We start from the raw sequence: 13,317 nt of genomic DNA on the forward strand, positions 1-13,317 counted from the left end.
GGCCATGGTAAACAATAAGGTGTGTGTGTCAAGAGCACAGCAAAGGCTTTGAGAACCACCTACCAGAAGGCCACAACAAAGCTTCATCTCACATGGGAATAAGATCAGCTACAGTATAGCCCAGCATGGCCTAGACTTCTCAAGTGCAGGAAGGAGACCACCAGACACAGAAATGATAGCAAATTCCATTTATCCCATTCCTCCAGGGCTTAAGCATCCATTCAGTGGGTCTCTGTCCGTCTCCACCTTCTCTTCCCTACCCCAGCTGACTAGGGATTAGCTCCTCAGAGCCATTCACCAGGTCCATTCACCATGTCACTATTGTGGATCACTCTGAAGTATGTGACTCCAAAAAGCAAGCAAACATGTTGCAACATGGATGAACCTTGACGACATCATGCTAAGCAAAAGCAGCCAGTCACAAAAGGATGGATACTGTATGCTTCCACTAATATGAGGTACCCAGACCAAATTCAGAGTCAGAAAGTAGAATGGTGCTTTCCTGGGATGTGTGGGGAGAGGGGAATGAGGAATAGCTGTTTAACAGGTGCAGGGTTTCAATTTAGGAAGGTGCAAAGAGTTTTATGTTGGATGTATGATATTGTAAAGGCACGTAATTCAACTAAGGCGCACACGTAACAATGGTTAAGACATGGCTGGGAGTGTAGCTCAGAGTACAATGCTGGTTTAGCATAGGCAGGGCCCCAGGTTCTCTCCATAGCACCAAAGAAGAGAGGAGAGGAGAGGAAAGAGGAAAGGGGTAGGGAGGAGGCGGAGAAAGAAAGAAAAGGCCAAAATAGTAAATTTTATTATGGATATTTTACAATAATAAAACATTTTTAATCTTTTTTGTTTTTATGGTACTAGAGTTTAAATTCAGGGCTTCACACTTGCTAAGCAGGCATTCTACACCACATGAATCACACTTCCAGCCCAAAAATAAAAAACTTTTTTAAAGAAACATGATCTTATCTTGCAGTTCTGACTCTCAATAGTTATGAGCAAGCCTACAACCTGCCCTGGAATAGTCCTGCCCTGGCTTATCAGAAAGGGCCCAAGGTCTCATTTGTAATTACAGAGTCTCTTCAACTTGTGGGTTGATGTCCCGAACTTGTGACTTGAGGCTACTATAAGTCAAAAATGCATGCAACACACTTAATCCACTGACCATCACTGCTTAGCCCACCTGTCTTAAAGGTGCTCAGGACAGATACATCAACCTGTAATGACTGGGCAAACTCATCCAAGACAAGCCCTGTTTATCAAGTGTTGAGTATATCATGTAGTTTACGGACTACTGTGCTACACTGAAAATGAAAATTGGAATGGTTACACCGCTGCTCTTTTGCAACATTGTACGATTGAGAAATCCTAAACCTGGGGCCACGTGGACCTGCATCACCTCTCCTGTCCTTATGTATGAAAATTTTCACTGGGGAGCCTCGGTCCCCTTCTTTCCCATATTGTCCTGCTCATTTGCTCAGCCAGGACCTTGCTCAGTGCTATCCTGAGCATTGGAAGGTCAGCAGGCAGCACAACGCTCAGCAACCTTTTATTTCCATGAAGAAAGCAGGTAAGAAACAAATGACAGTGGTAACTGGGATGCAGAAAGCAGCTGACAAGATGTCAGGAAGAGGGGACAGCTGAACTCTACTCTGAAGGACTGGTCTCACTCCTCTGTCCACAACCTCTCCAACAACTCACCTGTTCTCTCAAGCCACTCATTTTCATAAAGCCTTGGGACTCTTGTCCATGTTGAGTTAAAAGAATAACAACCTGTTTCTCTTGCAAACCACAGTCATCCATAGATCTTTTGCCAAATAATAATGTAGCCCACCCAGGAAATCATCTCTCCCACCTCTACTGATAAAGAAAAAACTTACCCTCAAAGACTCAGCTGTCTCTCTGTCCTGCCGTGCAACTGCCAAATTCAAGTGAAGAGAAAGATCATTCTCGCAGGCCACTGTTCCTGTTCCTACCCTTGTGCTGTTCTACCCAGCCCTCTCCTATAGTTCTTGTTTGTGTTTTATCTGAGACTTGAAACCTTGGGCAGGGATACTTTCTCAGTGCTGAAGACATAATGAAATAATAAGTGTGTCAAGTCAGTAATACAGCACAAGACACCCAACAACTGCCAGCAGAGGCCCCAATAGATCAATGAGTACCACGGGCCCAAGACTGAAATAGGCTCACAATTCTTTCTTCCCTAATCCAAGAAAAGCACATTGAAAAGAGTATTGAGCTTCTCAGGGGGTCTTCTGTAGACAAGATGACAGCAGAAAATAAAGCAAACCCAACCTATGTCAGGCCCAAGGCAAAAATCTAACCAAGTGCAAACTGTAAGACGTAGAACTTAGCTCAACAGAAAGAGGGTCTGGGAATTTCACCTGCTTAGGATTGCTGCCTTGCTGGGGTGGTAGCTGGGGAAGCTGATGCAAACTCTGTGGCAGGCAATTTGGCAAAATATGTAAAAGGCCTTGCAAACACTCATCCATTCAGTGCAGCTGTTCCTCATATATGCTCTTTCTTCAGTGGTGCTATCTATCCTCTCTGGTTTTTCTAGCCTGCTCTTCATCTGCACCCGTCATTTCCTCATTGCTATCTATATTCCCCACAGCCCTGTAGGGCTTGGTAGAGGGAGACTGCCCCTCACAAAGTCACTGCAGAATCCCCAACACCAAGCAGGTGCCTGGCACATAGCAGGCACCAAACATTTCAAATCAGTTAACTGGGGGATTGAAAAGTGTCTGGAAAAGTTGAAGTGAACAGATGTTTGACTGTTTTAAAGTACTGAAAAATCAGAACCAAATTAAGCTGCTAATAAAAGATGTGAGAAGTCAGTCGAGCCACAGCCTAGGTTGGACGCAGTGTGGCCAGTAAGAACTGCATAATATGGCGAATAAATACATGTGGGCTAATCCTCACCCTGTCAGTCCCCCAGAAGCTAACCTAGGAGACAAAAATCCAAATATGCACATCAAAAGTTCTGTATCCACAGGGAAAATAATTCTTTTGCGCAAGGATGAGTGGACCCAGGAGATGTGTGAGGAAAGAAAACGATCCCATTTCCTAACCCCCATGTCTAGCCCAGTAGCCATGTCAGTCCTCCCCCAAAATGTAAATGAAAAAGTCACACCATGTTGATGCCAATATAACATCAGTAATACCAGAATAAGCCAGGTAAGGAAGAACAGCAGAGTCATCACACAAATACTGAACAGCAACAGAAATAAGCAGATGAGAACAAAACAACCTGAAGACAGACACTCCATCCTAAAAGACAATGGAACACTCCATGAAGAAAAGGAAATTCTCCCAAATGCATCCAAAGCAACCAAGTAAGAAAGTGAAGTCAACAAAACAGAAACTCACAGGTAAGATGATGAAGTGAATGGAGACCTGAAGTAGTGAAATGAGAATCAAAACAATATGGTGACAAAGCCAGCCAATAAGTATAAACCAGCAAAGTATACAATATACTGACTGATTAACTCAAGAGTTATGAACAGAGTGAAGAGTACAGATTAAAGAAAAACAAATAGGAATTAAATGCCCACAACAGCTAGCCAACATAAAAAGTCTTTCAAGTCAAGAATCCAATAAATAGGAAGTAAAATGAGTTAACAATACAATTCATATGCAAAGTGACAAAAGAAAATTTCCTGCAATGATTAAATAAAACAATTTTCAGGTTATGAGAACATATCATCTTAAAGACATTGTGCTCAAGGTAGTAATGGATTCTCATGAAGTTGATAAACCTTAGAGACAAAGTCAGAGTTACCTGTGCAGACAGCATATCATTCACAGTAGAAAGTAGAAAATCAGATCAGCCTGAGATTTTCTGTATCAAGTAATACAGGGAAGACCCTGGAGAATCAGCCACCAAGCTCTAGATAGCCTAGGACTATCATACCCAGCCAAGAGATCACAAGCCTAAAAGCAAGGGTTTCACATTTCCAAGTGTGAAAACATTCAGAGAACAAGAGCCTCATGAGACATTACTCAAAAAAGAACAGAAATCCTGCCAGTTAAGAGATAAACCAAAATAAAATATTCTGGAGTAGGAAAGCCATACCCAAGTAGAAACAATTGAATCAATGCAAAGAACTGAGCCAAACAATAACAGAAAATATAGTCACAGGACAGAATGGAAAATCCAATGTAAAATTAAGAACTTTCTAAAAATTAACAAAGGAGAATAAGAATGTTAGCACCCTTGTCCACATAGGGAGGACTTTCAGTGAATAATGTCAAGAGTTGAAACAGTGTTTTTCAAAACCCACAATTCTAATCCTGTAATGTTTTCAAAGATCTCTTTCCTTAACCTGACATGAACCTTTTAGAAAAAATACTCTCTCATGTGTTAAAGAAACATGTATTTGAAGTTTAACATTTTTTGGTTTCAGTTTTTTCCTTCTATTGAAGGCAAGCAAACTTAATATTTCTATTGTAAGATAGCCTTGTCAGACGAGTTACATTTTATAGAAGTCCTTTATCCTTAGGCCAGTGACGTCCTAGAAAGTTTTCTAGAAGAATGTTCACCTCGTGTAACTCGAGGTTGCTTTGAATGGCTAGGATTTGAGGTGACAGATATTTTCTTCTAAATACTTTTCAATGTAGATCTCTTCATATTGAGCATACATCAGTTTTTACAGTTTTACACAAATACAGAATGATTTACCTGAATTATAAAGCAAAACCAACCAGACAAAAAGCATGCAGAAATGTTAACAGTGGTTAGGACTGGACAGTACTTTTTGTCCTCTTCCAGGGGAAAAGCCCAATGGTGCTAGTGAATGGGAGGTAACATGGAAAGTTTATAGAACTTAATAAAGTGTTCAAAAGAAAAAACTGAAAACCTCTATGGATGTATGCATATCAGAAGTTAGAAGATTAGCACTGAATAAAAGCTTACAGATAATTTTCCCTTTTTTTTAAAATTTCTAGAAGGGGGCACTTAGTACTTGCATAGGAAAAAAGAGACATTTGGTTTGGTTTATAAGAGAAGGGGCTTCTTAGGATGTGACAGTACCCAGGCCCGGAGGCACCTGAACACCAGGTGGCACGTGCAGGAGAAACAGCAGCCTCAAGAGGAGATGCGTGTGATTTCCACGTCTCCTCAGTGCCCAGCAGTCAAATGACTCCTTCTCTTGGTGCAAACACAGAACAAGTGAAGTCTGCCCAAGTCAGACCTAGCCCTCAAACTTTGCTCTCGTGTCACTACAGCATGTGAACACCCGGGAGCACACCTAAGTGAGACCCAAGATTACAAAGAGAGTAGCTCAATTCACACTCAACAAGGCATGAGCACCCCAAAACACACCACTCAAAAGCTGGGCATGCCCAAGCTCATAGCCTTCATGTGTTTTGGATGGTTAAAAAGACAGACAGAGCCATGGAGGAGGAGGTGACAGAGGAGGAGGAGGTGAAAGAGTAAAGAAAGCTCCTAAGCAGACAAGGTTCTAATGAGTTACCTTCAAGCTTCACTGATATGCAGACACTCAGCATGCATAGACTGTAAGGTCTGGAACATTCCAGCTGAAACAAGACTCACCAGTGGCTATGGCCCAGTAAACGTCTGATCCATTCAGTAACTCACCACATGCTATGGGAGAATAAACCTGGGATCCAGGAACCTGAAGCAGAATTCGAAATGGGGCAATCCGTGCATTGGAATCCAGTACTGCATCCAGAGCACCTACCAGGCGGCCTGTGAAGAGAAAGAGAAGAAAGTGCACCTGTGAGCCCAGGGACAAACCAGGTTGGGCAGGCGACACGCGGATGCTTGCTCCCATGCACATGAGGCAGCGTGGTCAGTGACAAACCTCGATTCACTTCTTTCACTCAACTCACAAGAGTCTGAGCTCCAGGAGGTCAGGGGCCCCAGCTGCCTTGTACCCATTTCCCCAGCAGCTGGTGTTTGTAGGCATCCAACACTGATTCTTTAAATCAGTGAGTAAGTGCACAAGGGGCTTGGAGTCATCGCCTGACCCAGTTAAGTCAGCATGACCCAGTAAATAAAAGCAGCATCTCTGGAGTCAGGATTGCCTGAGTTGAACCCCAGCCCCATAATTTTCAAGCCATGGGACTTTAGCAAGTTACTTAACTTCTCTGGGTGCTGGTTTTCTCATTCATCAAGAAAATAACCACAGTGTACTACCACGTAAGGATAACTGTGAGAATGAGTTAACACAGCCACCACTGGAAGTGCATAGGCTACTTCCCTGCCCATAAAAAGTACCACGTGCTTCCCTTCATTACCTTACCATCATGATCTTCATCTCAAATATGCAAAAACTAACCTCCACCTCCTCCAGAAAGGTACTGTGAGAAGCAAGTAACAAAACGTATCAAAGCCCTTCACAGACTGTAAAGGAGAGAACATGAGGAAAGGACTGGTGTTCTGCTGTACGGAAGGCACCCTGAGTTCATGGCAGCAACAACACATCTGCTTCTTCTGAGTCCTCCCTGGGCTGCAACCAGAATCGCTGAGAAGATTCAGCCACTCACCTCCGTTCACATATACTCGTTACCAAATTGGAAAGTAAGGGCCTCAAGTTGCCTGAGCAAGTAATATGGGTATTAGATAAAGAAAAGTTGAACCGTGAGGGAGTAAGTTACTGGCCTAACACCCATCATCCCCAGATACAACAGTGTATGTTTGTACAAACAAGGACATCCTCTACCCACCCACAGCACAATCATCAGAAGTAGAAAACTTACTGATAAATTCCCACTGTCTCGTCCTCAAATCCCATTCTTAGGTTGCCAAACATCCCAATACAAGGGGTTTCATCCTCATAAACTCATCGTAAGTTGAAAATGCATAGACTGAATACACCCCCCCAAAACTAACAAACGTCCTACCTCAACAGCATACCACACTGTACAGTATAAGTCATTTCCTTGCATGACCAATGGGAGGGAGCTCACTGTCACTCCCCTGTGTCACAAGAGGGTGGTACTGCATATTCTGGGAAAGACCCGAATCCCAAGTTCCAACTTTCTATTGAATGCAGATAGCTTTTGCACCATTATAGAGACAAGAAAAAATCCTAACTCCAACCATCAGAAGTAACCATCTATACTGTTCTTTCTCTATAATGGATCTGGTTCAGAATCACACACTGCATTTAGGTGTTGCACCTCTTTGATCTGTGGGGTCTGGAGACATCTTTGACTTTCTGACCTTGACACTTTTGAAGATCACAGGTCAGCATTTTATTCCTCATTAAATTAGCTAAATGAAATTCTGAGTAATCATTTCACTTCTGGATTTATTCATTCAATACTCATTCAAATATTTATTGACTAAAAGTCCATATTAGATGCTCAAAATGTAGCAGTGAACAAGGAAAATACTGTGCCACTGACTTTAAATTCTAGAAGGGATACACAGATATTCATAAGTAAACAACTATTTGATTGCAACCATGAGAAGTTCTATAAAATAGAAGTTAAGGATTTCATTGGTGCATATAATGTTATTTGGGGAAGCCAAAATAAAAATTGAAAATTTAGCTGAGATCAATGAGATGAAGAAAAAGTAAGCAGGGGATTCAACTTTGAGCAGAAATAATAGGGTTTACCAAAGCCCCAGAATAACAATAATATGCAATAAAATATGATAAAAGAAGGGCAGTATGTGTGGAGTGCAGCAAATAAAGGGGGAAAAGGAGTAATGAATGGTGATGAGACCAGTGAGCTATGTAGATTTCAGATCATGTAGAGGCTTAAAAGAATTTTCAGCTTTCCATTAATACTAAGTGTGCCCTATTCCTACCGCAAAATACCTCATAACCAAGTCAAAATTTAATCTTGTTGATTCATTTCATCCTGGCTCCCTTTCTCCCCATTAATGAAGATTTCAAAATGAGTCCAATCTACCTTAAATAGAAGGTTAAAATTTTTTTGGTTCTCAGAGCCAATTTTCTGAGAGGCCCAGTGCAACTAATATAGACAGTTTACCTAACTTTTGAATAATTTTAGCAAGGTAAAATGTACTAATAGATCATAATGAATATCTGTTGAAACGTATAAAAAGAGTGAAGAGGTTAATTAAAATAGAATAGCTGATAGTACGGTTTGACAGTGTTGATGGGTTAATACACAAAGAAGAATTAAGTCTTAACAGAAACTTGCCACTGTGATTATAGGCTCACAATCTCCATTTGTTGCCTCCCCTATTTGAAATTCTGACAAATTTCAGGAAGAAGGTACCTTCTGAGAGGGTGCCCAGTTTCTGGTCCATTAAAGTAACAATATGAAATACTTGTAGAACACAAAAGGAAATAGCCAGTTTACATTTGAATTTCATAACTCAATGGGAAATTCATCTAATGATTTAAATGGGAGAATCATGAAGTCAGACATAAAAGGAAGAGAAAAGGCAAGAGCAGTTAGGATAAGATCTTCACTCAATTTCTATTGCTATAAAAATGAGACTACATAATGGATAAGGAATATAGAAGCTTATTTGGCTTACAATTTTGGAGGCCTAATAGTCAAAGAGCATGGTACCATACCACATCATCTAGTGTTTCTTGTTATATCACACTTGGTGTGATATTTAAAAATTTAACATCAAAAGAAAAATAATCCAATTAAGAAATGGGCAAATGAATTAAAGAATTCTCAGAAGTACAAATGGCTAACAAATACATCCTTAACCATAAATGAAGGCAATCAAAACTACACTGGGATTCCATCTCACCCTAGTCAAAATGGCAATCATCAAGAAAACAACAAATGTTGGCAAGTATCTCACAAAAAGAACCCTCATACATTGTTGGTAAGACTGCAAATTAGTCCAAATCAACTGATATACTGAAAATCAACATTATAGAAATTAGTATGGCAGTTCACCAAAAAGCTAAAAGTGAACCTACTTTAGGACCCCACTATCACTCTTGATACAGCATATATCTGAAGAAGTGTAAATCAATACACAAAAGGAACACCTGCATGCCCATATTTATTGCAGCATTTTTCACAATAGCCAAGTGGAAGACTGAGCCTATGTGTCCAACAATCAATGAATGGATGAAGAAAATGAGATATATATACACAATGCAGTATTACTCATTCATAAAGAAGAGTGAAATTATTCCATTTGCAGAAAAGTGAAAAGAACTGATGATTAAATGAAAAGTCAAGTATCTTAAAAAGTCAAATATCCCATTTAAATTCATATATGGAATCAGGGTCTGAAAATAATAAAAGAAATCATGGGACTTGAGTACAAAAGGGACACTGTTTGGTTGGGGTTGTCAATGAGAGAGGAGGGGAATGCACAGAGTTACAGAGACTGAGGAAATTCAAAATATGTTACACATATATGTATGGGGATACGAGAAACAAACCCATCAAATATTGTTTTTAAAAGGAAGGGAAGTAAAGGGAATAACTATATTATAGGAATGAACTTGCTCAAAATACACTGTATACATGTGTGGAATTTTCACATGAACCCCCCCACACACACTTTATATTGTTAATAAATTGAAAAAAAAGAAAGAAATATCAGTTCACATAATTGATGAAAACTTTTAACATTCTTGATGAAAACTTTTAACAAACTAGGAATAGAAAATAAAATTTTCAACCAGATAAATGGGACTTACAAAATCTCATAGTGAGTATCTTACTGGTGAATCTACTTAGCAGTCAAATATTGTACACTTTCCTCCTAATATCCTGAACAAGACAAAGATGCCTACTTCTATGGCTAATATTCAACATTGTACTGAAGGTCCCAGAGAAAGAAGGGAGGAAAAAACAATGTGTAATCATCAAAAATGGAAAAAATAAAAGGACCTCTGTTTCTACAAATATGCAGAGACACGGTTATTCACCTAGGACATAACAAATAATCTATAAAACAATTACTTAAACAGATGTGATTTCAGTAAAGTCTGTGACTATGAGATTAATATACTAAAAATCAACTAGATAGAGGTATAAAGAATCTTATAACTTTTTAATTTACAGATTGACAAAAGATTAAAACAGATTGTTTCAAAAAACATGATTGGCAAATGACCAATGAAGTAATGAAAGCAAGCCTCAACATTACTGGGCATCTCAAAACTTCAAATAAAAACTACAAGGAGACATCATTTTAAAATCATAGGAATGGCTAAAAGGACTCACCATATGAAATACTGAGGAAAGTAGAATTTCCTACTCATTGTTGGAAGTATAAAATGTTTTCACAACTTGGAAAAACATACCATTTTCTGACCCAGTAATTACATTTTTAGATAGTTCCCCAAAAGAAAAATTTTTAGACCCTAAAAGAACATGTACATTAATGTTCAAGTGAGTTAATTCATCATAGCCAAAAACTAAAATGGCCCAGAGTCCCAACAACAGGAGAATGGATAAACTAACTCTGGTATATTCATTCTATGGTTTGCAACTCATTAATAAAAAGGAGCAAACTACTGATAAACACAACACAGAAACATTTCAAAAGTACTCTATTGAATGAAAGAAACTTTACTTAAAAGAGTTCATCCATATTGTTAAATACCATTTATACAAAGTCTTATACAGCCAATACAACCAAAAGTGGGGGAAAAAACAGAAGAGTGGTGACCTCTTAATGGTGCATGGGTAGGGATTAATTGGCAAAAAGATATGAGTAATTTTTTTAGGTGACTATAAGGTACTACATCTTATCTGTGGGTTGACCTATTCAAGTGTATGAACTTCACAAAACTCATTGGATATTATACTTAATAGTGATGCTTTCATTATAAATAACCTTAGGGCTGGGATATAGATCAGTGGAAGAGCATTTGGGAGCATGCACAAGGCTCTAGGCTCAATCCCTAGCATTACAAAAAAAAGTGGTCACTGCAATTTTATGAACAGGGGGCATAAACTTAATAGGTACACATAGCTACAATGTAGATTGAAGTTTATTTAAAAATTGGATTGATGGATGCATAAAAATACAAATATGTGATAAAATCAACCCAGTAAATTATAAAGTCCAGACTGTACATATATGGGTGCTAACAATAAAACTTTTTTATTTCTATCAATAAGTATTGTTTTATCAGAGGTCTGTGAGCCAATACTAAATCTTGCCATTAAAAAAAATAGGTGCCTTTAGGACTCGGATAACACTTCATGCTGTGATCTAATGATCAATGTCCTCCATGTTCGAGCCCCACCTTACATTCTCACTTCATCATCCACATCTCTCAGCTATGAAGCTTTCCTTAAATCTCTACTCCTCAAACAATATCTTACCTACTCATCTTCAAAAAGTCCATAATTCTCTGTATTTCTCTTATAAACCTTATGAAATTGTGTCTATTAGAAAGAAAACTAGTAAAAGGCTTGAGTCTCAGGAAATCAATTCAACCTACTTACCCTAGGGAAATTACTTGATATTGTTTCTTCATAGGTAAACTGTGGTAACAGAATATTATCACACAGGGATATTGTGAGGATTTTATGCTTAGCCTCATACATGAACTACAGGGTAAAAATTATTCTTACTGTTTTATTTTTTCTTCCAATGTGCCACAATTTAATAGATATTCAAATTATGAAAAAATACATTTCAGCTGAAAAAGTAAATGAAAAGCTATTAATGGGTTGCTGACTTGTAGAACATTGCTGTGGTCCAGGCCCTTTATAGTTAAGTATTGTCCTTGCTGAAAATTCTTTTGATTGTTACTATTCTCTACCCCTGAAACATTAGTTTCATTACCCTTATATTTCATTCTCATGTTTGCATGTACTCATAATAGCAATTAACTTCCCTCCCTATCAAAGTACATCAACAGCAGCAAACCCAAACTCTCCTTTATCCCCATTAAAATAGTCAGCTCTGACCAAGGTCATGTTTCACTTGCTTAGAGACTTTCTAAATATTCATCTTTGTGACCACTTTAATCTCATGTATACTAAGCTGTAAAATTGAGAAGTTTATTCCATGGTGAAATCTCCAAACAATAACAGGAAACTATTTCTACTCTGACCAAAATAAACAGGAGGAAGAGAAAGGAGCTGGGGAAGAAGGAAAAACAGAAGACTTTAGATGTTCATGCCCTGACCTCCATTACACAGCAATAAATATTAAATGTCTAATCCTTACTACATGACTATCAGAATATGGAACCTGCCTAATAACAGGTCACTTAGTCAGTGGGATTAAACTGCAACCCAAGGTTCCAAATCCTTTCTTTGACAATAAAACAATAGGGCTCAAAATAAAAAGGACAGATGGTAAACAGAATTCTAACAGCAACATATTCAACAAAATCACTAATCAAACAAAGTGATAAAAACCATGATCATGCATCAGAATAGGATGATACCTATCAGATGTGATTCAGGGGGTAATTATCAAACTTTCTGAGTCAAAGGCACAAAGAGAAAAAAATGTATAAGGAGAAGCTCTGTTCTCCTTATTCTGTTGATATTAAAAATATTTTCTCTGTTGATATTAAAAATCTCTCTCTCTGTTGGTATTAAAAAATATCTCTCTCTAAAAAACTAAAACGGTTCCTCTAAAATGATATCACTGAGAGACAGCATGAACTCCATAACTCAAAAACCTTGCTGAGACACTGAAGCCACACTTGGCAGAAATAAAGCACCAAGGAGAATCAAAACATTGACACCCTGAACCCCTAGCTATGGAAAGCATCTGCACACCAAGTTATACTGAGAAAATAGGTGGGCTGCCGCTACCACCAGATGCCAGCTCCAAACCTACTTGAAAGACATTCCATGGACCACATAGGTGAGCACCATGTGTCATGCAGTATACCCCAGCCACCCTGGGATAAACCATCATAGCCGCCTGGGCAGACTCATCCCCCCCTCAAACACCATAAAAAAACTGAATAATGAACAACAAAGTGAAAACTAGAACACAGCAGAGGGGGGCAGGAACTCAAAGCACACTGGAGAAGAGGGGAGAGGCAATTAGCTAATCTCTGCATGAACTATCAGTAAACAAAGGCTGGAAAGGCAGGAAGGCCAGCAGTGACCAGGTGATAAGCCACTGCCTGAAGTAGGGCAGGTAGCGGATCACAAATCTCATCTCCTGAGCCAGTGAGCAACACCCAAAGTCAAATGGCTCCACAAAACTGAAAAACAAATGGTGAACTATCACAACAGGGGGCCGACTGACCGTGGCTCAGAGAAAGCAGGGTGAGGGAAAGAAATAAGCCCCCAGTAAACAAGTACAGCAAATAGTCACCTCCAAAGCAGCACAGCTGGTAGACTACAGAACTGATCTCCTGAACCTGAGGAAAGCATGCAAACTTAGACTGCCACACCTCACTG

At 39.1% G+C, this 13,317-nt stretch overlaps 1 protein-coding gene across 1 annotated transcript in view; it reads right to left on the reverse strand.

The window, feature by feature from the left end:
• The window catches only part of LOC109680909 (uncharacterized), a 92,256-nt gene that overhangs the window by 31,783 nt on the left and 47,156 nt on the right, over nucleotides 1-13,317 (reverse strand). Inside the window, exon 3 of the mRNA XM_074049032.1 lies at nucleotides 5,603-5,713. Within this exon, the coding sequence (XP_073905133.1) occupies nucleotides 5,603-5,713 (111 nt within the window). The remainder of the gene's footprint in view (nucleotides 1-5,602; nucleotides 5,714-13,317) is intronic.

This window comes from Castor canadensis, chromosome 12 (genome assembly GCF_047511655.1).
Source record: "Castor canadensis chromosome 12, mCasCan1.hap1v2, whole genome shotgun sequence".
NCBI classification, from domain to species: domain Eukaryota; kingdom Metazoa; phylum Chordata; class Mammalia; order Rodentia; family Castoridae; genus Castor; species Castor canadensis.